Source organism: Oncorhynchus mykiss, chromosome 5 (assembly GCF_013265735.2).
Source record: "Oncorhynchus mykiss isolate Arlee chromosome 5, USDA_OmykA_1.1, whole genome shotgun sequence".
In the NCBI taxonomy this organism is placed as follows: Eukaryota; Metazoa; Chordata; class Actinopteri; order Salmoniformes; family Salmonidae; genus Oncorhynchus; species Oncorhynchus mykiss.
In genome coordinates this window covers 26,995,325-27,022,038 of record NC_048569.1, presented here as the reverse complement: position 1 = coordinate 27,022,038, position 26,714 = coordinate 26,995,325, and the positions used below count along the sequence as shown (strand labels likewise).

General features: G+C 43.2%; 1 protein-coding gene across 1 annotated transcript in view; it reads left to right on the top strand.

The window, feature by feature from the left end:
* The window catches only part of mmp17a (matrix metallopeptidase 17a), a 101,380-nt gene that overhangs the window by 42,342 nt on the left and 32,324 nt on the right, over positions 1-26,714 (top strand). The window contains exons 2-3 of the mRNA XM_021602292.2: positions 5,528-5,660; positions 9,971-10,106. Coding sequence (XP_021457967.1) covers positions 5,528-5,660; positions 9,971-10,106 — 269 coding nt within the window. The remainder of the gene's footprint in view (positions 1-5,527; positions 5,661-9,970; positions 10,107-26,714) is intronic.

Sequence of the window (26,714 nt, the reverse complement as noted above, 5' to 3'; positions counted from 1 at the left end):
AAATGTGATATTTTCAATTGTATATACAGTTGAAGTCGGAAGTTTACATACACTTACATTGGAGTCATTAAAACTCGTTTTTCAACCACTCCACAAATTTCTTGTTAACAAACTATAGTTTTGGCAAGTCGGTTAGGACATCGACTTTGTGCATGACACAAGTTATTTTTCCAACAATCGTTTACAGACAGATTATTTCACTTATAATTCACTGTATCACAATTCCAGTGGGTCAGACGTTTACATACACTAAGTTGACTGTGCCTTTAAACAGCTTGGAAAATTCCAGAAAATTATGTCATGGCTTTTGAAGCTTCTGATAGGCTAATTGACATAATTTGAGTCAATAGAAGGTGTACCTGTGGATGTATTTCAAGGCCTACCTTCAAACTCAGTACCTCTTTGCTTGACATCATAGGAAAATCAAAAGAAACCTCAGACCTCAGAAAAACAATTGTAGACCTCCACAAGTCTGGCTCATCCTTGGGAGCAATTTCCAAATGACTGAAGGCACCACGTTCATCTGTACAAACAATAGTACGCAAGTATAAACACCATGGGACCACGCAGCCGTCATACCGTTCAGGAAGACGCATTCTGTCTCCTAGAGATGCGAAAGGTCAAATCAATCCCAGAACAACAGCAAAGGACCTTGTGAAGATGCTGAATGAAACAGGTACAAAATGATCAATATCCATAGTAAAACGAGTCGTATATCGACATAACTTGAAATGCCGCTCAGCAAGGAAGAAGCCAGTGCTCCAAACCTGCCATAAAAAAGCCAGACTACGGTTTGCAACTGCACATGGGGACAAAGATCGTACTTTTTGGAGAAATGTCATCCATCTGGTCTGATGAAACAAAAATAGAACTGTTTTGCCATAATGACAAAATAGATGGCATCATGAGGACGGAAAATGATGTGGATATATTGAAGCAACATCTCAAGACATCAGTCAGGAAGTTAAAGCTTGGTTGCAAATGGGTCTTCCAAATGGACAATGACCCCAAGCAAACTTCCAAAGTTGTGGCAAAATGGCTTAAGGACAACAAAGTCAAGATATTGGAGTGGCCATCACAAATCCCTGACCGGAATCCTACAGAATATTTGTGGGCAGAACTGAAAAAGCGTATGCGTGAAAGGAGGCCTACAAACCTGACTCAATTACACCAGCTGTGTCGGGAGGAATGGGCCAAAATTCACCCAACCTATTGTGAGAAGCTTGTGGAAGGCTACCCGAAACGTTTGACCCAAGTTTAACAATTTAAAGGCAATGCTTCCAAATACTAATTGAGTGTATGTACACTTTTGACCCACTGGGAATGTGATGAAAGAAATAAAAGCTGAAATAAATCATTCTCTCTACTATTATTCTGACATTTCACATTCTTAAAATAAAGTGGTGATCCTAACTGAACTATGGCAGTACATTTTTACTATGATTATGTAATGGTCTGGATGTAGCTGGTGCAGAGGAGTCAGGCGCAGGACAGCAGAGATGAGTAACAAGAGTAACTTTACTCAAATATTCCAATAACATGTACATAAAACAATCACGCACAAAAACCATGGGGAAAACAGAGGGTTAAATAATAAACATGTAATTGGGGAATTGAAACCAGGTGTGTAAGACAAAACAAATGGAAAATGAAAAGTGGATCGCGATGGCTAGAAGGCCGGTGACGTCGACCGCCGAACAAACAAGGAGAGGGACCGACTTCAGCGGATGTCGTGACAGGTTAAATGTCAGGATTTGTGAAAAACTGAGTTTAAATGTATTTGGCTAAGGTGCATGTAAACTTCCAACTTCAACTGTAACTGCCTTAATGTTGCTGGACCTCAGCAAGAGTAGCTGCTGCCTTGGGGATCCTTAATAAATACACATTGTTGCATCTGTCTCTCTCACTATGCTTTCCTTTTTCTCTCGCCCCCTCACTCTGTCTTTCCCTTTCTCTTATTACCTCTTTCCTTACTTAATCCCTCACTCTGTTTTCTCTCTGATGACGTGTTGTCCTCCTTTAGGGTGTGTTCTCTCAGTACTGAGCACTGTCTTCTCGCCATCTCTCTCTCACCATCTCTCTCTCTGGGTATTAGGAGTCTCTTAGAGGCAGAATGATGAATGCCCAAGCCAGTGTACAGTATGAAAAGGCTTAGACTTACATAACAGGCACTCATAGTTCACCGAATGCGTTATTCTACTGAATCCAATCCATTAAAAAACTGGGGAGTGTGATGGCAGTTGGACTATTGGGCGACACAGGACCTACCAGCTCAGCAGAACCGCCCCGAATCATAACAAAACCCCTCGGCCCAGAATCTTCCATTCTCTCCACTCTCCAGTCAGCAGACGACTGAAATGCTGATGTCTTCATTTTTCTAAATCAGCTACTATAGATGTCAAATTTCCCCATTTCAGTTCTTTCTCTAGTAGCTTTTGCAGCTATCAGATGTGTTAGATTGGCTTCCATAAATCAGACAGTAAACAGAGTCTCTGGGCCAGTGGCTGTGTGTGAATGTCCACATGTGGTAAGAGTGATGAGTTTTCAGCTAGCTGCTGAGTTAAGCAAGCAGGAAGTCAGAGTGCTTTGGTTTGGTTTGACAGAACTGTTAGGGTGCAAACACACTGCTTACAGCTGCCTCCTTCGCAGAGTCAATGCTTTCAGAAGTGTCACTTTTCTCTTTCACACTCCAGGATTTGAGATGTCAAACATACACTTACGCACTTACACACACAGACACACACACACACTCACACTGATTAGTGTAGTCCAGGCGACTCACTTTATAGTTTTGTTCATTCGGGGTAGTTGGTTTGAATCTGATTCATTTAGTTTTTTTAAAAGGTAGGAGGAGTTGTACATTTTGATAAAAAAACATAACTTGATGTGTTTCTAGTGCAAGTTAGAGTCCCTAAAACTTAGCCAGAAAGTTTTTGCAGTTTGGAGCACTGAACTCTAATAATTCCATGGACGGGGAGGCACACATCATCGGTAGAATTGTGGTGTCAGCACAAAGCAATTTGACTAATGGAATATGTGGAGTGTTGTCAATAGAAGGGGGGGGGGGGGGGGGGGTTCCTGGCTATCGATCCAAGTAATTTATCACTCAACGCTGATCAAAAACCCATTTAAACCCAAACCAGCTCTGACTGCATGCTCAGAGATGAAGGACAAAATGCTTGAGTGGATCTGACTGTTTAAGAGAGGAGGTCAGAACTCTCATTAGAGCCAGACATGATTAACTCTCTGGAGATTTATCTCTCTAGTCATCAGTGTTAGGTGCGAGTAGTGTGCATTTACTGAAAACACACGCACACACATATGCAAGCTCAAACACAGGGACGCACAAACACACACACTCATTGTGGGCCGCAGATACGTTTATACTTTGGTTATCTGTTCATAGCCACCTTTTCCACACATACACGTACACACCAGGGTTAACTGGCAATAAATAAAAGACTATAAATAAAACTGTTACCGGCCAAAATGCCCGGGAGGAAAGAAATCCCATTGCAAAATAATGCTTTTTATTCATTTATTGAAATACATTTGATCGTCATGCTTATCGGTCTATAGGTTAATTAGTGGAATTAAATTGGCCTATGTGTATTTTTGTTAGTCATCATGTAGCCTATCTTATTTATCCAACAAAACTATCACGTGCACAGCAGATAGAACCTATGTTGAGTGGGATTTCTCCTGCAACTCCTCAGCTGGTTGATGCTAGAGTAAAACGTGTGCTTGTATAGCCCATCCCAATTCTAAATGCAATCACATGTTAAAACCTGTTTTGGTGCACGATTAAAAAGAGCTACGCCTACTATTTTGATTTCTCAACTGGTAATTGAAGCACGCCTCCCATTCACCATTCAAGTGCAGGCAACAGGCTATCAATGCGTCACCACCACTTTACAATGTGAGCTGAAGGCAGTATGCATTTTGAAAACATAGCCCCACTTAATTGTTTGAAACCTGAATGTTTTACTTCATATTATGAGACATATCTTACCTTGCTTCAAAGTAGCTTATAGGCAAATCCGACCATAGAAACATGGAGGCAATTATTTTATAAAGACTTCATAGGCAATGAGTGAATTTGGGGAAGTTTGGGGAAGCTTACAATTTATCCTAACATTACTACCAGTCTACATGCCAGTTATGATTTTCATATGCACATTTTCATGGAACATTTTGATTTCAATAATAATGTTTTAGTTTCTCAAAATCATTGTCACGTGATTAATCATAAAAATCAGAATTAAAATTGTAAAAATTATAAAGTTCAAATTCAACTAATGCGAGAGCAGCAGGTTCCGCCGTATGGACACATTGATACACTGTGATCCATTGGCTATTAAAGAAAGGAGTGCATGGAACTCAGCCTGTAGACCTATAACTTCCATTGTCATCTAAGTCAAAATACATAAAGCAGAAAAATAAAAACAGTAGAAAATATCATAGATTCACGTTCTTTAAATTGCATTAATCTCTCTACTCAGCCTTTCTATATATCTTGACTTGAGCTACTCTTTATTTCAATTCCACATTACATACATTTACTACTTGTGACATATGTCATGGGGAGTTGATCAAAAATAAACAATCAAAGTGCAAACCATTCACACAATGAAACAGTGAATGTGCAAGAATTAGCGGTAGACAGCTGAGCCATTCTGGAGAGAGACTTTCCTATGTCTTCGCCACACACCCCTCCCCTTCTTTTGACTCAATTTTGAATTATACTCAAGACACTATCTTCACACTTATTTGAAATGCTTTTAACTAACAGACGCAACTTAATAATCAGCTAGGCCTATTGCCACGCGTTCTGTCCAAATTGCAGGCTTCCCAAATAGGCATACAGTAGGCCTACAAGCTGGTGATTTGAAACAATCGATAGCTATATAAAAAAAAAAATGATCCTCGATTCCTCTGTGGCTAAGTCATGCTTTCTGGTGAAGTATTTTGATTTTTTTTTCTGTATAGGCCAGAGTAATTATATTATTTTGGCAAATTTATTTAAATTGACTTCCCTAGCCTATTCGAAGTGCCACCTATGAAAGACTTCCTAGTATGCCATTTCTCTCCTGTGCTTTTGGTTTTCATATCAACTTTCCTTCGTTGTCCAGAAGCCAAAGGCATAATCCTAGTCATATTAGCAAACAATCCTAGTGTTAGCATCTTTTGTTCCCCCTCTTTCTAAGTTTCTAACAGAGATTTTCATTTCGGTCAAATGTGAAACTGCTCTCATCAGTTTTCCAGCGAATTGCATTCTGGCAAATGTTTGAAAATGATGTTTTATTGTCCGCTTCATTACAGGAGTAGAATGTCCTGTTAAGATGAATTACCATAATTGAAATGTGATTTCTGTCATTCTGAGCACCGTGGGTGGACAGCACCACAACAGAAACCCTGCAACACACATAAACACATTCTAACAAACATCAACTGCATTCATTCAAACAGTCACACATTCACAGGAATGATTGGAATGGTTTTTAACACTTCCTGTTGTCTCTTCCAGGATTGGCTGAGTAAGTATGGGTACCTCCCGCCCCCTGACCCAGTGACTGGACAGCTCCAGACCAAGGAGGCCCTGACCAAAGCCATCAAAGCCATGCAGAAGTTTGGAGGACTGGAGGAGACTGGGGTGCTAGGTGTGTGTGTGTGTGTGTGTGTGTGTGTGTGTGTGTGTGTGTGTGTGTGTGTGTGTGTGTGTGTGTGTGCGTGTGTGCGTGCGTGTGTGTGTGTATGCGTGTGTGCTAGGCTTGTGCGATATGCGATATACCATATACCGGGGTATTTTTGGGGGGCTGCGTGCTATGCAACTGCTTATAAGTTAAGTATAACTATAAGAAATCTAAGATGTGTCAAATAAGTTATATCCTGCTCAGAGCTCCAGCTCTGCATTTGGTTTCCTAACTTGCTAGATAAGTGGCTAGGTGTCAAGATCAAGCTTCTTGGTTACAGCAGTGACATTCAATCCCCTTCGGGATCAAGATCACTGTTGCCTAAATAGATTCATTTTTTTAATAGTGCCCCTTGTGTGCACATTCAGAAATACCGTATAACCATGAATGGTACAGAAACGGTATGACGGATATCACCAAACCAATGTTCTCTCAAATAAAATGTTCCACTGAGCAAATTGCAGGTTTGCTGAGCCCAAACTTGAACATTGTGAAATTTCTGTTCAACTTCCTGCGCACTTTTACTGTGAACACTGAGGCTGTACTCGCTTTCAGTTACAGTTTTAACAGTGGCCATGTAGGCTATTGGGGCTATTTGATCATAATGTAGGCCTACCAGTGTGTCCTACCATCAAAAACAATGGAGAAAATGCATCCCATCATTTTTTATTACGTAAATTGCTGTTCATTCATCATTCAGCCTACAGTAGCAGCCAATGTGTGGTGTTCAATGTAGGCCTACATTCCATGAATCCTTTGAAAAAAAACATGCAGGGCTTGACATTAACCTGTTTATCTACTTGTCCTTCAGACAAGAAGGTGACTGAAAATGTTGTTGCGTTGTTTGATGCAAGAAACTACTTTACAAAATAAAATGCATTATTATTCCCATACCATTATTACAGAGAATCAGACAAATTATGCAACCCTCTGCCTATTGCTACTTAGCTTATTCAAGCCTGATTCAAAATACAACAGTTTTTCAAAGGTGTCTACAAATGTATAGGTTTTGTGCTCTTGTAGGAAGCAATCACTACCTAATTGCTGACTACAAATGATCTATAACTGGGATACTCACTAACTAGTAAAGGATATAAACAAAATGTGCACAAGTGGCTACATGCAGCTCTCGCTTTGATCTCAAAACAAGGGCATCTATTCACGACCGCTCATGCTGTAAACACAGTCCAGTTCAAAGTAAATGGCACAGATCCATATATGGCAATGGTCTGTTTGCATAAAGCCCTACTGCAGCTATGATTGTTTATGCCGCACCAGTCTGTGTAGTGCGTGTCTCCGATGCGTTCTGCCGACAATAAAATCTCTTGCATAGTTCATTTTGTTTTGGTATGTTGCTAATATTGTACAGATTCAATCACAATTGTCACAGTAAAGGGAAATGTTAATAGTGCTAACAGGGAAAGCTCTAGGACAGTGGGCACCAACCTTTTCTGAGTCAAAATCACTTTGAGTCCAAATGCAAGCCGAGACCTGCCACTCAGATTATTTTTTACATGGCTTAAAAAGCGTAAGCCAGCCTCCCGGGTGGGACAGTGGTCTAGGGCACTGCATCGCAGTGCTAGCTGTGCCACCAGAGACTCTGGGTTCGCGCCCAGGCTCTGTCGCAGCCGTCTGCGACCGGGAGGTCCGTGGGTCAACGCACAATTGGCTTAGCGTCGTCCGGGTTTGGTCGGTAAGGATATCCTTGTCTCATCGCGCACTAGCGACTCCTGTGGCGGGCCAGGCGCAGTGCACGCTAACCAGGTCGCCAGGTGCACGGTGTTTCCTCCGACACATTGGTGCGGCTGGCTTCCGGGTTGGATGTGCGCTGTGTTAAGAAGCAGTGCGGCTTGGTTGGGTTGTGTTTCGGAGGACGCATGGCTTTTGACCTTCGTCTCTCCCGAGCCCATACGGGAGTTGTAGCGATGAGACAATATAGTAACTACTAACAATTGGATACCACGAAATTCTGGAGAAAAGGGGGTAAAAATAAATAAATAAAATAAAAAAGCATAAGCCTATGCAACATTAACCAATTAAAAACAATGTAACAATGAGGTTTGTGCAGTAAGCTATAGGCCCAATACATTATCACCGCATGTTGGCTTTACTTGAATTTCCCACTGCACTGTAGTTCTGGAGATTTTTTTAAATAATATTTAAACATTTGAGGTAGGCTATATGATCACACCGATAATAGATCCTTTGTAGCATTACTTGTGAAGCACAGCTGAGTGAGCATACATTTAAATAATTTGCTTTTCATTTTTATTTTACTGGGCTGATGGTGCCTGCATCTGATGATCAGTCTCAGAGGAAGGAGAGAAGAGCAGACTGGGGGTCCACCTCTCAACATCCCTCTGCTCTCCTTTTCCTCCACTGACAATGATCAAAAAGGAACACTGTCTTCCAGATGATGACGAAACTCAAGTCGCACCGCATTCAATTTTCCGATGACACAACAGTGGTAGGCCTGATCACCGACAACAACGAGACAGCCTATAGGGAGAAGGTCAGATACCTGGCTGTGTGGTGCCAGGACAACAACCTCTCCCTCAATGTGATCAAGACAAAGGAGATGATTGTGGACTACAGGAAAAAGAGGACCGAGCGCACCCCTATTCTCATCGACAGGTCTGCAGTGGAGCAGGTTGAGAGCTTCAAGTTCCTTGGTGTCCACATCACCAACAAACTAACATGGTCCAAGCACACCATGACAGTCCTGAAACGGACACGACAAAACCTATTCCCACTCAGGAGACTGAAAAAAATTGGCATGGGTTCCTCAGATCTTCAAAAGGTTCTACAGCTGCCACATCGAGAGCATCCTGACTGGTTGCGTCACTGCCTGGTATGGCCTCCGACAGCAAGGCACTGCCTGCTCGGCCTCCGACAGCAAGGCACTACAGAGGGTAGTGCGAACAGCCCAGTACATCACTGGGGCCAAGCTTCCTGCCATCCAGGACCTCTATAACAGGGGGTGTCAGAGGAAGGTCCTAAAAATTGTCTGTTCGCTCTGCTACCACACGGCAAGCAGTTCCGGAGAGCCAAGTATAGGTCCAAGAGGCTTCTAAACAGCTTCTACCCCCAAGCCATAAGACTCATGAACATCTAGTCAAATGGCTACCCATTTGCATTGCCCCCCCTCTCCACACCACTGCCACTCTCTGTTGTCATCTATGCATAGTCACTTTAATTAACTCTACCTACATGTACATACTACCTCAACTAACCGGTGATCCCCCACACATTAACTCTGTACCAGCACCCCCCTGTATATATTGTTATTTTTTACTGCTGCTATTTAATTACGTGTTACTTTTCTCTTATTCTTATCCATATTTTTTTTAAACTGCACTGTTGGTTAGGGGCTCATAAGGAAGCATTTCACTCTCATTTGTTTTTGTTGTGTTTGGCGCATGTGACTAATGAAATTTGATTTGATTAGATTATTTCTGCCTCATGGACAAATTCATGTTGTTACTCTATTAACAGAGATGAATGAAATCTGAAATATTGAAATATTCCTCGATATTAAAAAAGACCCAAGCCACTAATAATAACACCAACGCATGCCTGTAGACACACGTTCCTACTCATTCATTACTGCTGCAGTGCTTGTTGTAGCACTGAGTGGATATAGGAAGAACGCACATTTTATGGCTCATAAAAGTGTTGAATACAAAGTGTTTCACAGTGCTGAGTAAGAACTTAAACATGAACTCACATCTCTTTGCTGTATTCGTTGACAGTCTCTCTAGTCAAGGTTCTTAACGTTTTGAAATCTCACAGTATTAACTTTGCTGTAGCTTTCTTTTATGCCTGCTACGTTGCTGCAGACACAGTCATCTGAGCCATCCGATTGGCCAGCGGTAAGCCTATAGTGCACCTGATTTACTCTCTGGGCCCGCCGAGTTTGTACCTTCAGACACATGAAATGGTTCAAAATGGAAACTGTTCACCTGTTCACAGGGCAACTGAATCGGGTGCACCTACCGCCAAAAACCCGATTCAGTTGTTTTAAATTCAAATGTTTGGCGATCGACTAGGAATTCCTTGGATCGACAGGTTGGTGACCACTGCTCTAGAATCTCGTAATTCTGTCTGTGGGCTGATATTTCTGCCAACCCTAGTGTGTGCGTGTGTGTTGAACACATTGTCTTTGCCTTTGTTGTTTTCGTTCTGCTAAAACAATATAAGAAATGTAATGGATGGACATGCTCACTAGTTTATGACTCTATATGAATGTGTACATCTGTTTCGGTTCCCCTGATCAGACCAAGCTACCCTGGGCCTGATGAAGACCCCGAGGTGTTCTCTCCCAGACCTGTCTGAGACGGAGGTGATGGTGGGCCGCAGGAGACGAGCTCTGGTCGCCCAGAACAAGTGGAACAAGAGACACCTCTCCTGGAGGTATAGTCCCTGTCACAGTTTCTGTGTTATTTGATTGTTGTTTCCTTAGATTACCGCTGGAGGGCACCCTTACCTTGTTTTCTAGTTTCCAGGATACCCTGATTATTACTTTTTAGATTCACCTGTGTTTAATTACCTTCTCTGTTCACCTGGTTGCCTTGTTTCTGTTAAGACTCTAAGTAAAAGGTCTGGATTACACTTACCTCTGCTTGCTGTGTTTTTCTGCGCCTGGGTTCGAGTTCGTACTAGTATTATTGCTACAGTAGACCTAAACCTACAATGGACCCATCAGAGATTCCTCAGTCGTCCGAGGAACATTCCGAACTCCATTTATGGTCGGCTCTCACACACCATGGAACTGTGATTGGTCGCCATGAGGCGCGGCTGCAGACATTGTCAGAGGATTTAAGAACTCTTGTGTCTGCTCTGCAGACAGGACAGGCGGGAGCAACTGCTGCTGCACTGTGGCTGTTTCTAATCCTCCACTCCCTACCAGCTCAGCATCTTCCTACCTTCGGGAGACTCATCTCCTGGCACCGGAGAGCTATGAGGGGCATCCTGGGAGGTTTCGTGGGTTCCTGCTCCAATGCTCGCTGGCCTTTGAGCTGCAGGCATCAACGTTTCCGACCAAGCGTTCCAGAGTGGCATATGTTATCTCCTTGCTCTCAGGACGGGGTCTGGCCTGGGCCACCGCCATATGGGAGCAGCAATCAGACATTTGTTTTAATTGGCAAAGCTTCACCCAGGAGATGAAGAGGGTTTTTGATCACCCCATCAGTGGCAGGAACACTGCTCAAAGACTCATTGTGTTTTGGCAGGGCAGCCGGAGGGTAGCTGATTACAGCATTGACCACTGAGAGTGGTTGGATGCACCAGACTTTCCGCTCTGGAGAGAAGGCGCAGGATTAACAAGCAACGTTGTCTTTACTGTGGACAGTCTGGAGATTTCCGTGCCTCCTGTCCTGAGCTGACTGGAAACAGGATAACTCATCAGTAGACGGGAGAATACTGGCGAGTCAGATACAGTCTCCAGCTGCCGACACGGTACGCACCTTGCTTCCAGCCAACCTGCGGTGGGACAATGGGCAGTTGGACATTCCTGCATTCATAGACTCTGGGGCTACCGGCTGTTTTCTGGATCGCATATTAGCTCGCCAACAGGGGCTGCCTCTCACTAAGCTGGACATTCCGTTGTCGGCCACTGCGCTGGATGGTCAACCCCTAGGGTCTGGGAAGGTGAAGCAGCTCACCATGCCTATTCAGCTACGAGTTCTGGATTATCATGTGGAGTTTATCCAGTTAAATGTGGTGACTCTCCTGAGGTTCCCCTGGTTCTTGGACATCCGTGGCTTTCTATCCATAATCCTCAAATTGACTGGCCCTCGGGAAGAGTTATGGGATGGAATCCTTCATGCCAGTCCACCTGCCAGCAACTCTCTCCACATCTTTCCGTCCCTGCTCGTCTGGAGGCTTCCGATTCTCATGTTTCCCCGACTGAAATGACAAGCCTGATCTTTCCCGCGTACCTCGGGATTACTGAGATCTGTGTCAAGTCTTCAGCAAACAAAGGGCCAGTGAAATCCTTCCTCACAGGTCCTACGATTGTGCCATCCACCTACTGCTCGTCACCACTCCTCCGAGAGGAGGGCTGTATTCTCTCTCAGGTCCAGAGACTGTTAAATAACATTACCATCAAGAACCGTTGCCCTCTTCCTCTTATGTTGTCAGCCTATGAGAGACTCCGGGGAGCTGTTTTTCTCTAAATTGGATTTACAGAACGCGTACAGCCTGGTGCGCATCAGACAGGGAGACAAGTTGAAGACAGTGTTCAACACCCCAAATGGACATTATGAGTACCGTGTCATACTATTTGGACTTACAAATGCTCCAGCCATTTTCAGGCCCTGTTTATTGATGTGCTGCGCTACTTCCTTCAACAGTTCGTGTTTGAGTACCTGGATGACATCCTCATCTTCTCCAGGTCCATGGTTGAACACATCCAACATGTTTGCCATGTTCTTCAAGGACACTCACCACTTGTGCCTCAGGGCTCTCATCACTTGTTCGTGAAGGCCGAAAAGTGTGAGTTTCACGTTCCTCAGATCTCCTTCCTGGGGTACATCGTGTCTCAGGGCTGTGTACGGACGGACTCCCAGAAGGTAGAAGCAGTGGTCAACTGGCCGCGACCCAGCACAGTTAAGCAAGTCAAAAGTTTTTTTGGGTTTTGCTAATTTGGTGGAGATTTGTGAGAGACTTTAGTTCGGTGGCTGTGCCATTGACAGCGCTCACAAAGGGCTCGGCTGGGCATGTAAGCTGGACCCCTGCTGCTGAGAGGGCGTTCCAGGGCCTGAAACGTCAATTTTCTTCTGCACCCCATTCTAGTTCATGCATATCCTTCTCTTCCCTGGGTGGAGTACGCACACAGCACTCTCAAGTGTTCCTCCAACGGCCTGTCACCGTTCCAGGTTTTGTACGGATACCAGCCTCCTCTGTTTCCACATCAGGAGATTGAAGTGGAGATTCCATCCTCTCAACATCTCTCGTTGCTGCCGGACCTGGAAGAAGGCTCGGTCAGTGTTCCTGAGGTCTTCAACTCGGGTTCAACGTCAGGCCAACCGTCATTGCCGTTCGAGTCCTCTCCTGCATCTACTATTCTGCCTCTGCACGTGGAATCAAGGAAGTTGGCACCCAGGTATGTTGGGCCATTCAAGGTTCTACGGCGTATTAATCCAGTGGCCTATCGCCTTCGTCTTCCCCGGTCCATGAGGGTTTATCCCATCTTCCACATCTCCAGACTCAAGCCTGTAGTGTTCAGTCTTCTGGTTCTGGCCACTCGGCCTCCACCTCCACCACACATGATAGCGGGACAGCAAGCATACACTGTGCGACGCATCCTCTCCAGTCACCAGTTCCGGCGTGGGACTCAGTATCTCGTGGACTGGGAAGGTTCCGGTCCTGAGGAGCAATCCTGGGTTCCGGCTTGGGACATTCTGGACCCCGGACTCATTCGGGACCCCGGACTCATTCGACGTTCAACTACCCCTGGTGGATCGTCAGAAGCCATTCCTTGTGGGAGGGGTCCTGTCACAGTTTCTGTGTCATTTGATTATTGTTTCCTTAGGTTACCGCTGGAGGGCATCCTTAACCTGTTATCTAGTTTCCAGGATACCCTGATTATTACTTTTTGGATTCACCTGTGTTTAATTACCTTCTCTGTTCACCTGGTTGGCCTGTATCTTTGCTTAGGTCTCATGCTTTATTACTGTGTTCTTGTGTGGTTGCCTTGTTTCTGTTAAGACTCTAAATAAAAGTTATGGATTTACCCTTACCTCTGCTTGCTGTGTATCTCTGTGCCTGGGTTCGAGTTCGTACTAGCATTATTGTTACAGTACCTATACAATAGACTAAACACACGAGACAATATCAGTCTGTCTATCAATGTGAAGCTGACTGGGGATGGCGATGTAGGGTGGACATGGTATGGTAGAGAGTACAGTACTAGGATGGTATAGAACATGTACATACCTGCTTTGCATACAAATGTAGGATCTTAGTTTGTTCACTTGTTTGTTACTGAGAATTTTCCTGCTCTACAAGAAATGCAAACTTGTAGTTTATTCAATGTTTAAAAAGGCTTCTAAAGTCTGTAATTTACACTTTAAAATGTCAGACTTGATTTCCAAAAATAATCTATTAATTATAATCGACATAATAATTCACATTTCCTGTTGCTGCAGGGTTATTTTTCTGCTGCAGCAAACTGGCTCAAGATCCTACATCTGTAATACAGTCTAGTCCATGGCTGATGATGCACATGATTTTGAGAAATGTGTATTGGATAGCAGGGAGGATGCGTGTTGGATGTGTGGGGTTACTTTCAAAATGGGTGAAACATTGCACGAACACCTGCATGTGGACTTCTGTGCTGTTGGATATGTGTGCAGGCCAGGTTCATGATGAGGGGAGGATGATACCATAACTAGATTGCGTGGTAATGGACAATTGGACAGTTAATTAGCCAATGAGTTGAGTCATAGTGTCATGAAAGGGGTCATCAATGGGTTAACAATGGGTTGACAGCAGCTCGTAACATCTGTCCAATATGTACCTCAACCCAGACATGGGGTTAGTAAAGAGAAGGGGAGTAGGTCTGCCTTTATGGTGATATAAGCATGCTCTGAAGCTTAACCAGCAAGAGCAGGAGGTAGATTGGATACTGAGCTGCTGTAAGCTGGTTTGTGTCAGTGTGTCAGTGTGTGTGTGTGTGTGTGTGTGTGTGTGTGTGTGTGTGTGTGTGTGTGTGTGTGTGTGTGTGTGTGTGTGTGTGTGTGTGTGTGTGTGTGTGTGTGTGTGTGTGTGTGTGTGTGTGTGTGTGTGTGTGCGTGCGTGCGTGCGTGCGTGCGTGCGTGCGTGCGTGCGTGCGTGCGTGCGTGCGTGCGTGCGTGCGTGTGTGTGTATGCACGCGCACGTGTGCATTAGAGAGCTGAGAGAGATGGAGGGTAATGTTGCTGACAGCTACATGCCTTTATCCTCTCTCACGCGCACACATACTCACTCACACACACACACTCTCTCTCTTGCTCTCTCGCCTGCGTTTTAGTGCCAATCATATGCCTTGCTCCTGTCTGCTTGCTCCTGCTCTCCTCTACTGTCTGTCTGCCGAGACCAGGGAGAATGTGTTTTTATACACACTAGTACTGATCTGCACTGTACAAGAGTCCTGTGCTCACTGGATGGAGAGCTGGAGTTTTCCTGCCCACATTTGTTGGTTTGGGCTGTAGAGCTCAGAGAGGAAGTATATATTTTCTATGCTTCTTTACCTGGGGGGGTTGCATTGTAAAGTAGCACCCATTGATTATCTATTGACTTATATCCAGTCTGACCTCGCTGCATGGTGCAAATGAAAGCATCCCAGAAAAGATATTGAATCCATGTACCCTTCAGTCATCTTTAGTCAAAAGGAGTTGTTTAAACAGGTGAAGTTCTCTCACAGGCAGTTCTTCTCTCCTCTCTCAGTCACTGACTGGCCTCGGGGTCTACTAGCTCCAGTGAGAGTAAGGTCAGGAGTCAAATACTTTAACAAGGTTCCTTAATGGTTTGTTTGAGAGCGCTGGAGATAAGAGTCTGGAGTAGAGCAGAGGGTCATGGGGCAGAGGCTTGGCTGGGAGTGTAGTGGGCAGAAATATTTGATATGTGTATGATATATATTATATACACATCACATGCAACTCGTAATTAGACTAAGCAATTAGCCTACTAAATGTTTATCTGACTCTATAAAGATAATTAAAATAAACAAGCAAGCATTTAGGAAATGAGTTGATGTTCACTAGCAAGAATTGGTCTGAGAATTGTCTATATCATAGGCTAGATATTCAATTAATATTGTACAATGAATGGATTCACATACAGTGCCTTGCGAAAGTATTCGGCCCCCTTGAACTTTGCGACCTTTTGCCACATTTCAGGCTTCAAACATAAAGATATAAAACTGTATTTTTTTGTGAAGAATCAACAACAAGTGGGACACAATCATGAAGTGGAACGACATTTATTGGATATTTCAAACTTTTTTAACAAATCAAAAACTGAAAAATTGGGCGTGCAAAATTATTCAGCCCCCTTAAGTTAATACTTTGTAGCGCCACCTTTTGCTGCGATTACAGCTGTAAGTCGCTTGGGGTATGTCTCTATCAGTTTTGCACATCGAGAGACTGACATTTTTTCCCATTCCTCCTTGCAAAACAGCTCGAGCTCAGTGAGGTTGGATGGAGAGCATTTGTGAACAGCAGTTTTCAGTTCTTTCCACAGATTCTCGATTGGATTCAGGTCTGGACTTTGACTTGGCCATTCTAACACCTGGATATGTTTATTTTTGAACCATTCCATTGTAGATTTTGCTTTATGTTTTGGATCATTGTCTTGTTGGAAGACAAATCTCCGTCCCAGTCTCAGGTCTTTTGCAGACTCCATCAGGTTTTCTTCCAGAATGGTCCTGTATTTGGCTCCATCCATCTTCCCATCAATTTTAACCATCTTCCCTGTCCCTGCTGAAGAAAAGCAGGCCCAAACCATGATGCTGCCACCACCATGTTTGACAGTGGGGATGGTGTGTTCAGCTGTGTTGCTTTTACGCCAAACATAACGTTTTGCATTGTTGCCAAAAAGTTCAATTTTGGTTTCATCTGACCAGAGCACCTTCTTCCACATGTTTGGTGTGTCTCCCAGGTGGCTTGTGGCAAACTTTAAACGACACTTTTTATGGATATCTTTAAGAAATGGCTTTCTTCTTGCCACTCTTCCATAAAGGCCAGATTTGTGCAATATACGACTGATTGTTGTCCTATGGACAGAGTCTCCCACCTCAGCTGTAGATCTCTGCAGTTCATCCAGAGTGATCATGGGCCTCTTGGCTGCATCTCTGATCAGTCTTCTCCTTGTATGAGCTGAAAGTTTAGAGGGATGGCCAGGTCTTGGTAGATTTGCAGTGGTCTGATACTCCTTCCATTTCAATATTATCGCTTGCACAGTGCTCCTTGGGATGTTTAAAGCTTGGGAAATCTTTTTGTATCCAAATCCGGCTTTAAACTTCTTCACAACAGTATCTCGGACCTGCCTGGTGTGTTCCTTGTTCTTCGTGATGCTCTCTGCGCTTTTAACGGACCTCTGAGACTATCACAGTGCAGGTGCATTTATACGGAGACTTGATTACACACAGGTGGATTGTATTTATCATCATTAGTCATTTAGGTCAACATTGGATCATTCATAGATCCTCACTGAACTTCTGGAGAGAGTTTGCTGCACTGAAAGTAAAGGGGCTGAATAATTTTGCACGCCCAATTTTTCAGTTTTTGATTTGTTAAAAAAGTTTGAAATATCCAATAAATGTCGTTCCACTTCATGATTGTGTCCCACTTGTTGTTGATTCTTCACAAAAAAATACAGTTTTATATCTTTATGTTTGAAGCCTGAAATGTGGCAAAAGGTCGCAAAGTTCAAGGGGGCCGAATACTTTCGCAAGGCACTGTACAAGGTATAGAGCTTAAGTTACAAGGAATTAACAAGCATTACAAGGCATTATTCTAAGCATATACAGTTCCATTCAAAAGTTTGGACACACCTACTCATTCAATGGTTTTTCTTTATTTTTACTATTTTCTACATTGTAGAATAATAGTAAAGACATGAAAACTATGAAATAACACAAATGGAATTATGTAGTAAACAAATCAAAATATATTTTATATTTGAGATTCTTCAAAATAGTCACCCTTTGCCTTGATGACAGCTTTGCACACTCTTGGCATTCTCTCAACCAGCTTCACCTGGAATGCTTTTCCAACAGTCTTGAAGGAGTTCCCACATATGCTAAGACCTCGTTGGCTGATTTTCCTTCACTCTGCAGTCCAACTCATCCCAAACCATCTCAATTTGGTTTAGATTGGGTGATTGTGGAGGCTAGGTCATCTGATGCAGCACTCCATCACTCTCCTTCTTGTAGAAAATAGTAAAAAATAAAGAAAAAACTTGAATGAGTAGGTGTGTCCAAACTTTTGACTGGTACTGTAGATCCTACAGTTAACTTACAGGACAAAGAAGCCTAGGAAATGAGAATTGATCATACAACCTTCCTCTATGCACTGGATACAGGACAAGAGAGAAAACAAAGGCATTTAATTAAATTCATAACATCTGAAGTTATAACCTTTCAACCCAAAACCAACCACCATTGACCAATAAAACAATACAAAGTTTACAGCAACCTTAACACTCCCAGGCCCAAAGTGAGTCACAGGCTTGTGTGAGAGATGAGACCTACAGTGCCTTGCGAAAGTATTCGGCCCCCTTGAACTTTGCGACCTTTTGCCACATTTCAGGCTTCAAACATAAAAATATAAAACTGTATTTTTTTGTGAAGAAACAACAAGTGGGACACAATCATGAAGTGGAACGACATTTATTGGATATTTCAAACTTTTTTAACAAATCAAAAACTGAAAAATTGGGCGTGCAAAATTATTCAGCCCTTTTACTTTCAGTGCAGCAAACTCTCTCCAGAAGTTCAGTGAGGATCTCTGAATGATCCAATGTTGACCTAAATGACTAACGATGATAAATACAATCCACCTGTGTGTAATCAAGTCTCCGTATAAATGCACCTGCACTGTGATAGTCTCAGAGGTCCGTTAAAAGCGCAGAGAGCATCATGAAGAACAAGGAACACACCAGGCAGGTCCGAGATACTGTTGTGAAGAAGTTTAAAGCCGGATTTGGATACAAAAAGATTTCCCAAGCTTTAACCATCCCAAGGAGCACTGTGCAAGCGATAATATTGAAATGGAAGGAGCATCAGACCACTGCAAATCTACCAAGACCTGGCCGTCCCTCTAAACTTTCAGCTCATACAAGGAGAAGACTGATCAGAAATGCAGCCAAGAGGCCCATGATCACTCTGGATGAACTGCAGATATCTACAGCTGAGGTGGGAGACTCTGCCCATAGGACAACAATCAGTCGTATATTGCACATATGGAAGAGTGGCAAGAAGAAAGACATTTCTTAAAGATATCCATAAAAAGTGTTATTTAAAGTTTGCCACAAGCCACCTGGGAGACACACCAAACATGTGGAAGAAGGTGCTCTGGTCAGATGAAACCAAAATTGAACTTTTTGGCAACAATGCAAAACGTTATGTTTGGCGTAAAAGCAACACAGCTCATCACCCTGAACACACCATCCCCACTGTCAAACATGGTGGTGGCAGCATCATGGCTTGGGCCTGCTTTTCTTCAGCAGGGACAGGGAAGATGGTTAAAATTGATGGGAAGATGGATGGAGCCAAATACAGGACCATTCTGGAAGAAAACCTGATGGAGTCTGCAAAAGACCTGAGACTGGGACGGAGATTTGTCTTCCAACAAGACAATGATCCAAAACATAAAGCAAAATCTACAATGGAATGGTTCAAAAATAAACATATCCAGGTGTTAGAATGGCCAAGTCAAAGTCCAGACCTGAATCCAATCGAGAATCTGTGGAAAGAACTGAAAACTGCTGTTCACAAATGCTCTCCATCCAACCTCACTGAGCTCGAGCTGTTTTGCAAGGAGGAATGGGAAAAAATGTCAGTCTCTCGATGTGCAAAACTGATAGAGACATACCCCAAGCAACTTACAGCTGTAATCGCAGCAAAAGGTGGCGCTACAAAGTATTAACTTAAGGGGGCTGAATAATTTTGCACGCCCAATTTTTCAGTTTTTGATTTGTTAAAAAAGTTTGAAATATCCAATAAATGTCGTTCCACTTCATGATTGTGTCCCACTTGTTGTTGATTCTTCACAAAAAAATACAGTTTTATATCTTTATGTTTGAAGCCTGAAATGTGGCAAAAGGTCGCAAAGTTCAAGGGGGCCGAATACTTTCGCAAGGCACTGTATGTAAATAAGACAGAATTCCTGAGAGGACAATAACTTAGAGAATAATTTAGAGTTCACCTTGTACAGATACAAGTTACCACAGAGATCATACATCCATATAGATAGCATCAGAGTTATCCTTAGTGAACAAGTTTCACGTAGATACCAAACATGTATAGTATAGTATTATTCTATCACATTGAATATTCAGTCCTCTGAATACTGTAACAGAGATATTTACATGTTGGCCCCTCAGAGGAAAAAGGGCTGACTAGTCCTTGGGCATTGTACTTTGTTCTTGAAATATTAGCCATGCAACTCCTGGTGTCAGAGAGCACATAAATTAGGGCCATACCTACAGGAGCTGTGTTGGGAGGGACACACACACTCAGTTAAGTACAGCAGAGTCCACCCTGCAGAGTTCCAGAAACCCCAGTACATAACAATGGCTAACTGTGAACTTTAACACCTCACAAAGCAACTCTCTTGATGATTCAGAGGTTGTTGATTCTGCTCGCCCCAAGACTTTATCAAATCAAATGTTATTGGTCACAGACACATATTTAGCAGATGTTAGTGGCCAGTGGTTCCAAGTCTATGTATATAGGGAAGCGGCCTCTAAGGGTCAGGGTTGCGTAACCGGGTGGAAGCCGGCTAGTAATGGCTATTTAACAGTCTGGTGGCCTATAGATAGAAGCTGTAATTTTCCCCCTCTGGAGAGCCTTGCGGTTGCGGGCGGTGCAGTTGCCGTACCAGGCGGTGATACAGCCCAATTTGAAGCTTTCCACCTTCTCACACTTGATTGATCAGGATCCGGCAACTCTCCTTCTTGGACTGTTTCGTTACGGAACCTATTTGGCCAGATCTGGTCCATCTCGTGGCATGAAAAATAATGTTCACTTTTTGCAATGTAAAAAAATATAATTCTACACACCCCCCGTGGCCGTAGCCGTGGCCGTAGCCGTGGCCGTGGCCGTAGCCGTGGCCGTGGCCGTAGCCGTGGCCGTGGCCGTAGCCGTGGCCGTAGCCGTGGCCGTAGCCGTGGCTGTGTGAGAAGCTCGCCTGTATCTCTCAAAGAACTAGAATGAGACTTTCTTTCTATGATCTCTCTGCTGTGATAGACATGAGCCTGCAACTCGCATCTCTCCAGCGTTGCACTTCATCATTTATTACCTTATAGAATAATAGACACTGGAGTACCTAAATTTGCCAACATTATAGAATTACTGCTGTCTGTTCAGAAATAAATTAAATAATTCAGAATATCCTATTACATTATGAGAAGGCCCATAATTTAGCCACAGAGGATCAATAGCTTTTTTCTTTAATAGCCTAGCTCTGGATTGTGTGTAGCCCAATAACAAGGCATAGCCTACAGTCGGGAACGTGCAGCAAATCTGTCAGTGAACAAACAGCATGCAGACAAAACAGGCCTTTGGCAATATTTAAAATCCAATTGCACAGGTTGGAAAAGAAATGGCTCCTGCTGAAAAGAGAAGACTTTAATCTGTCTGCTGTAGGCTACCAAAATATTTGATCTACTTCCAAATATTGTTTTAGGCTTTTGACACAAACACATAGGCAATAACCAGTGAGTGAGCTGCGCATCATTGGGTGAGTCAGTGAAACTGGAAAGCATTCTTAGGACTCTTATTTCCTCGTCAGACTGTAGCCTACAATATTTGTCTCCACACACCTAGGCCTAGGCTATTGATGGATTCAAGACAATGTAGTTTTTTATTGACCTCAGATTCTCAGTTTGTCCGTGTCCAAGTAGCCTGTCATTTTGATCATTTGTGCGGTATTAAAAAAGATTCTGCCAAAGTCTCCAGTCATGTAAAATTACATAGAATTGCATGAAATGTATTTATAAAAAGGCCACATTTTCCTGGACCCTAGGCTACGAAAAAATGTCCAAAGCTGAAGAACATACCCACATCCAGGTACTTTACGCAGGTGCTGGGGTTGTAGGAAAACTCATGGAAAACAGAAAGGAAAACGCTGCACACTGCTGCTCATGCTCCCAGGTGAAATTTATTCATAACAATGTTTCGACCCTTAGGTCTTCATCAGGCATCCAAATCCCAGGAGTGGGTGAAAGGTTTTATATATAGTGGCACTACTCTGTGACATCACTTCCTGAAACAGCCTTATTCTAAAATGCATTAAATAAATACAAATCCTCAGCAATCTATACACACTAACCCATAATGACAAAGCGAAAACAGGCTTTTATAAAGTAAAATAAAACAGAAATACCTTATTCAGACCCTTTGCTATGAGACTTGAAATTGAGCTCAGGTGCATCCTGTTTCCATTGATCATCCTTGAGATGTTTCTACAACTTGATTGGAGTCCACCTGTGGTTAATTCAATTAGAGAAAAAACCAAGCCATGAGGTTGAAGGAATTGTCCGTAGAGCTCCGAGACAGGATTGCATCGAGGCACAGATCTGGGGAAGGGTACCAAAAAATGTCTGCAGCATTGAAGGTCCCCAAGAACACATTGGCCTCCATCATTCTTAAATGGAAGACGTTTGGAACCACCAAACGTCTTCCAACTGGCCACCCGGCCAAACTTAGCAATCGGGGGAAAGGGCCTTGGTCAGGGAGGTGACCAAGAACCCAATGGGGTTCCTCAGACTGGGGAGAAGGTTCATCTTTCAACTGGACAACGACCATAAGCACACAGCCAAGACAAAGCAGGAGTGGCTTCGGGACATGTCTCTGAATGTCCTTGAGTGGCCCAACCAGAGCCCGGACTTGAAACTGATCGAACATCTCTGGAGAGACCTGAAAATAACTATGCAGCAACGCTCCCCATCCAACCTGACAGAGCTTGAGAGGATCTGCAGAGAGGAATGGCGTCATACCCAAGAAGACTTAAGGCTGTAATTGCTGCCAAAGCGGCTTCAGCAAAGTACTGAGAAAAGGGTCTGAATACTCGTGTGAATTTGATATTAAAGTTTTTAATTTTTTAACAAATTTGCAACATTTTCTAAAAACCCATTTTTGCTTTGTCATTATTGGGTATTGTGAGTAGATTGATGAGGGGGAAAACTATTTAATCCATTTTATAATAATAGGCCAATTTCAGACCTGAATGGCGTAAGGATAAAGATTGATTGGCTGGTGAGAGCAGGGGTTGGTGGACCCAGCTGTTGAGACATGTACCCGTAACAGCCCCAGCATTCAGACAGATGACACAGCCTCCTAATCACACTGTTAGCCCAGTTCATCACCCAGAAGACTGCCTCCTGCTCGTTAGCGGCTAGATTAATCACCTAAACAGATAGGTGGGGAAAGCAGCGCAGCCTCCCTCCCTCCTTGTCTGTCTGTCTACTGCTCTAATTCACTTCCCAAAGGATCCTTCTGGCTGGCTGGCTGGCTGGCTGGCTGGCTGGCTGGCTAGCTGTCTAGCTAACTGGCTGGCTGGGTTAACATGCTGCAGTGGAAGAAGGAGACACTCGTGATAAGCATCAGTAACTCTGTCAACATGACCTTACTGTACCCTCTGATTCCTATCTGAACCGACTTTCAATAAAATAAGTACAATAGAGCTGAGAATAAGCATGGATAAGAGTGATAGGTTAGACACAGTATAGGTTGTCCACAAGTGTCCAGCCAAGATAGGTGTTAGGGATACAGTATAGGAGAGGAGAGAGTCGGGTGTATGTGAACCAAAGGACAGACCAAAATAACCTAAGGAAGCCCCATCACATCAGCATTATACCATAGCTGGGTGATCCAATGATGAGGCTGTCTCCATAAAGAGATACCTATAAAAAGGGGACACCACATCAATCCCTCCCCTCTCCCTGTGCTGCCATCATTAGAGCTGTGATTGACAGCTGAGATAGAGGAAGAGGGACCTCACTCCTGACAAATGATGGAATATTATCCCACTGAAAGACACTGTGTCTTTAAATCCCATAAATTCACAGATATGTAACTTTGCAATTAGCTTTTTTACCTCTCAGTTGTTACTCAGCCCAGTGTGTCAAAGTTGAAGAATAAAGGCACTGTTAAGCTCCTGTGTCAGCGGTCACTGAGGTGTGAGGATAATTCTTAGAATGTTCTCTTCATCCTAGACAGTTTAGCAAATCAAATCAAATAACATTTTATTGGTCATGATTAGCAAATGTTATTGTGGGTGTAGCAAAATGCTTGTGCGTCTAGCTCTGACAGTGCAGTAATAGCTAACAAGTAATATATAACAAATTACACATCTCATACCCAATACGCACCAATCTAAGTAGCAATTAATTAAGACTATATACTGTATATATATGGACGGGCAATGTCAGAGCGGAACGGACTAAGATACAGTAGAATAGTATAGAATACATTACATGCATATGAGATGAGTAATGCCATATATGTAAACATTATTAAGTGACTAAGATACCGTAGAATAGTATAGAATACAGTATATACATATGAGATGAGTAATGCCAGATATGTAAACATTATTAAAGTGACTAAGATACAGTAGAATAGTATAGAATACGGTATATACATATGAGATGAGTAATGCCAGATATGTAAACATTATTAAAGTGACTAAGATACAGTAGAATAGTATAGAATACAGTATATACATATGAGATGAGTAATGCCAGATATCTAAACATTATTAAAGTGACTAGTGTTCCATTCCTTAAAGTATCCAGTGATGTCAAGTCTATACCTATAAGCAGCAGCCTCTAATGTGCTAGTGATGGCTCTTTAACAGTCTGATGGCCTTGAGATAGAAGCTGTTTTTCAGTCTCTCGGTCCCAGCTTTGATGCACCTGTACTGATCTCGCCTTCTGGATGATAACGGGGTGAACAGGCAATGGCTCGGGTGGTTGATGGCCTTGATGATCTTTTTGGCCTACCTGTGACATCGGATGCTGTAGGTGTCCTGGAGGGCTGGTAGATTGCCCCCTGTAATGCGTTGAGCAGACTGCACCACCCTCTGGAGAGCCTTGCGGTTGCTGGCGATGCAGTTGCCGTACCAGGCGGTGATACAGCCCGACAGGATGCTCTCAATTGTGCATCTGTAAAAGTTTGTGAGGGTTTTAAGTGACAAGCCAAATTTCTTCAGCCTCCTGAGGTTGAAGAGGCTCTGTTGCGCCTTCTTCACCACAGTCTGTGTGAGTGGTCCATTTCAGTTTGTCAGTGATCTGTACGCTCTCTGCTCTCTCTTCATGCCTCGTTCCACACAGACCTAGCCCCGCCTCCTGTCACTCAAGGAGCGCATTTGTTGTTCTTAGACCACGAGACACTTGCGTTCAGTCTGCATGGTCAATGCAGCACATGCAACAATGTTGATGACAACGATGCTGTTTTCACTTTGCTTCTTAATATCAATTCACTAGCGTTCTATAATTACACTATGCGTTTGTGTTTCTTATATCTGCAAACAGCTAGTTTGTCTTTTCTTGTTAGCTAATGCGAATCACTAGTTAGCTGACTAGCTAGCTATTAAATGTACTGAACCATAGCAAACGTAATTAGCTATACAGCCTAATAATGCCAGTGATGGTGTAGACCTAAATCAGCATGTTGTTTGTGCAACAGTATCTTCTAAATCAAAGAGGAATACGTGAAGCATGGAAATGTTAGCTACATGAAGTAGCTAAGAGAAAACGTTAAATGTAGCTAAAGATTATATGGTCCCCTAGGAAACACTTTGGTTCCTACCCTGTCATAATAACTCCTCCCTGGCATTTTAATTTGTTGTCATTTCGAACAACACTATTCTATTATAGAATTAGAATAAGAATTATATTTCCATGATTCCTACAGTTCACCCAAGTGTTTTGCTCTAAATTGCAAGTAAATTGCAACATTTGGTTAAAAATAAGGCCTAGGTTGTTTGCCAATATCGTGCAACCCAGTGTTGAAATGATCTCAAATTAGTGCAGGCAATTGAGAAATTTAAAATACTATAAAAATTATAAAACAATCAGAATGGAGAAAGACTCACTTAGAATGTATGTGTTGCAACTCTAGGGTCACTCACTACTCATTAAGCTTTTATTACTTTTATTATTAAAGAACAAAAAATAGCATCAAATATCGTCATTACATACCGTGATGATATGATATTTCGGCCATATCACCCAGCCCTAGTGTGCTTTAGCATTTAGATTTTGTTCTGGAGAATAATGTGTGTGTCTTGCGTGCATGCGGGTGGAGTGCGTGCTTGCATGCGGGTGGAGTGTGTGCATGCCTGCATGCAGGTGAGGTGCGTGTGTGCATGCGGGTGGAGTGCGTGCATGCATGCGGGTGGAGTGTGTGCATGCGGGTGAATGGAGTGTGTGCTTGCGGGTGGAGTGCTAGTGTCGTACACCCTCTTCCAAAATTATACTACTGTAAAGTCCCTCAAACAACAGCTCAGGGTCAATTATCCCTTTGTGTGTCACAACCTTATGTCTCCACAAGGATTTACAGTGCTCACACACACACACACACACACACACACACACACACACAAACACACGGATAGCCTCCAGTTGCCATGCCCTGTCAGCACAGCCAATGATAATGACACCATAATGGTTCCAGACTCGTCCAGGCTGGTGAAAGTGTCAGAGTCAGAGCCAGAGTCAGGGCCTGTGGTCGAAACAGCAGTCTGTCACACACAGAAAGGTTACCTCTGTCTGTCTTAAGTTTCTAAAGCATAGAAATAAAAGTCATTGTAATTCTACGGTCTAAAGGTTCTATCGGTTCTCAAGGTTCTATCGTCTATTACTCACCTCCAAGAATTGGAAAATGTTTTGTTTGTGCTGTTTGCTCTTGCTTTGTGCACTTACATTGTGAATGTCAAATAAAGGTTTCACAATATTACTAAAGTATTTATTCATTAAAAGGTTTTTATCACACACACACATTATGTTGGACTGCGCCAGCGGGTATAGAAATTCTCAGCGTAGCAATCATATTTCCTACTTAATGCTATTCCTAGACCGGCTCCAGGGCCATGATGGTCAATGTATTTTTAATGTACTTGCTCAGATAGCGGGTGTGAACACAGCCAATGTCATGGGATTCTAGAGCTCATCTGTGATGCAGGGGAGGCTGCCTCTGACCTTGGCTAGCAGGCTGCTATTACCCACCCCTCCACTATTCCCCCACTCCCTGACTTCACTGCCCTCCCCGTCCGTGCATCAAAAGCTATTGAGCATGACCTATCTATGGGT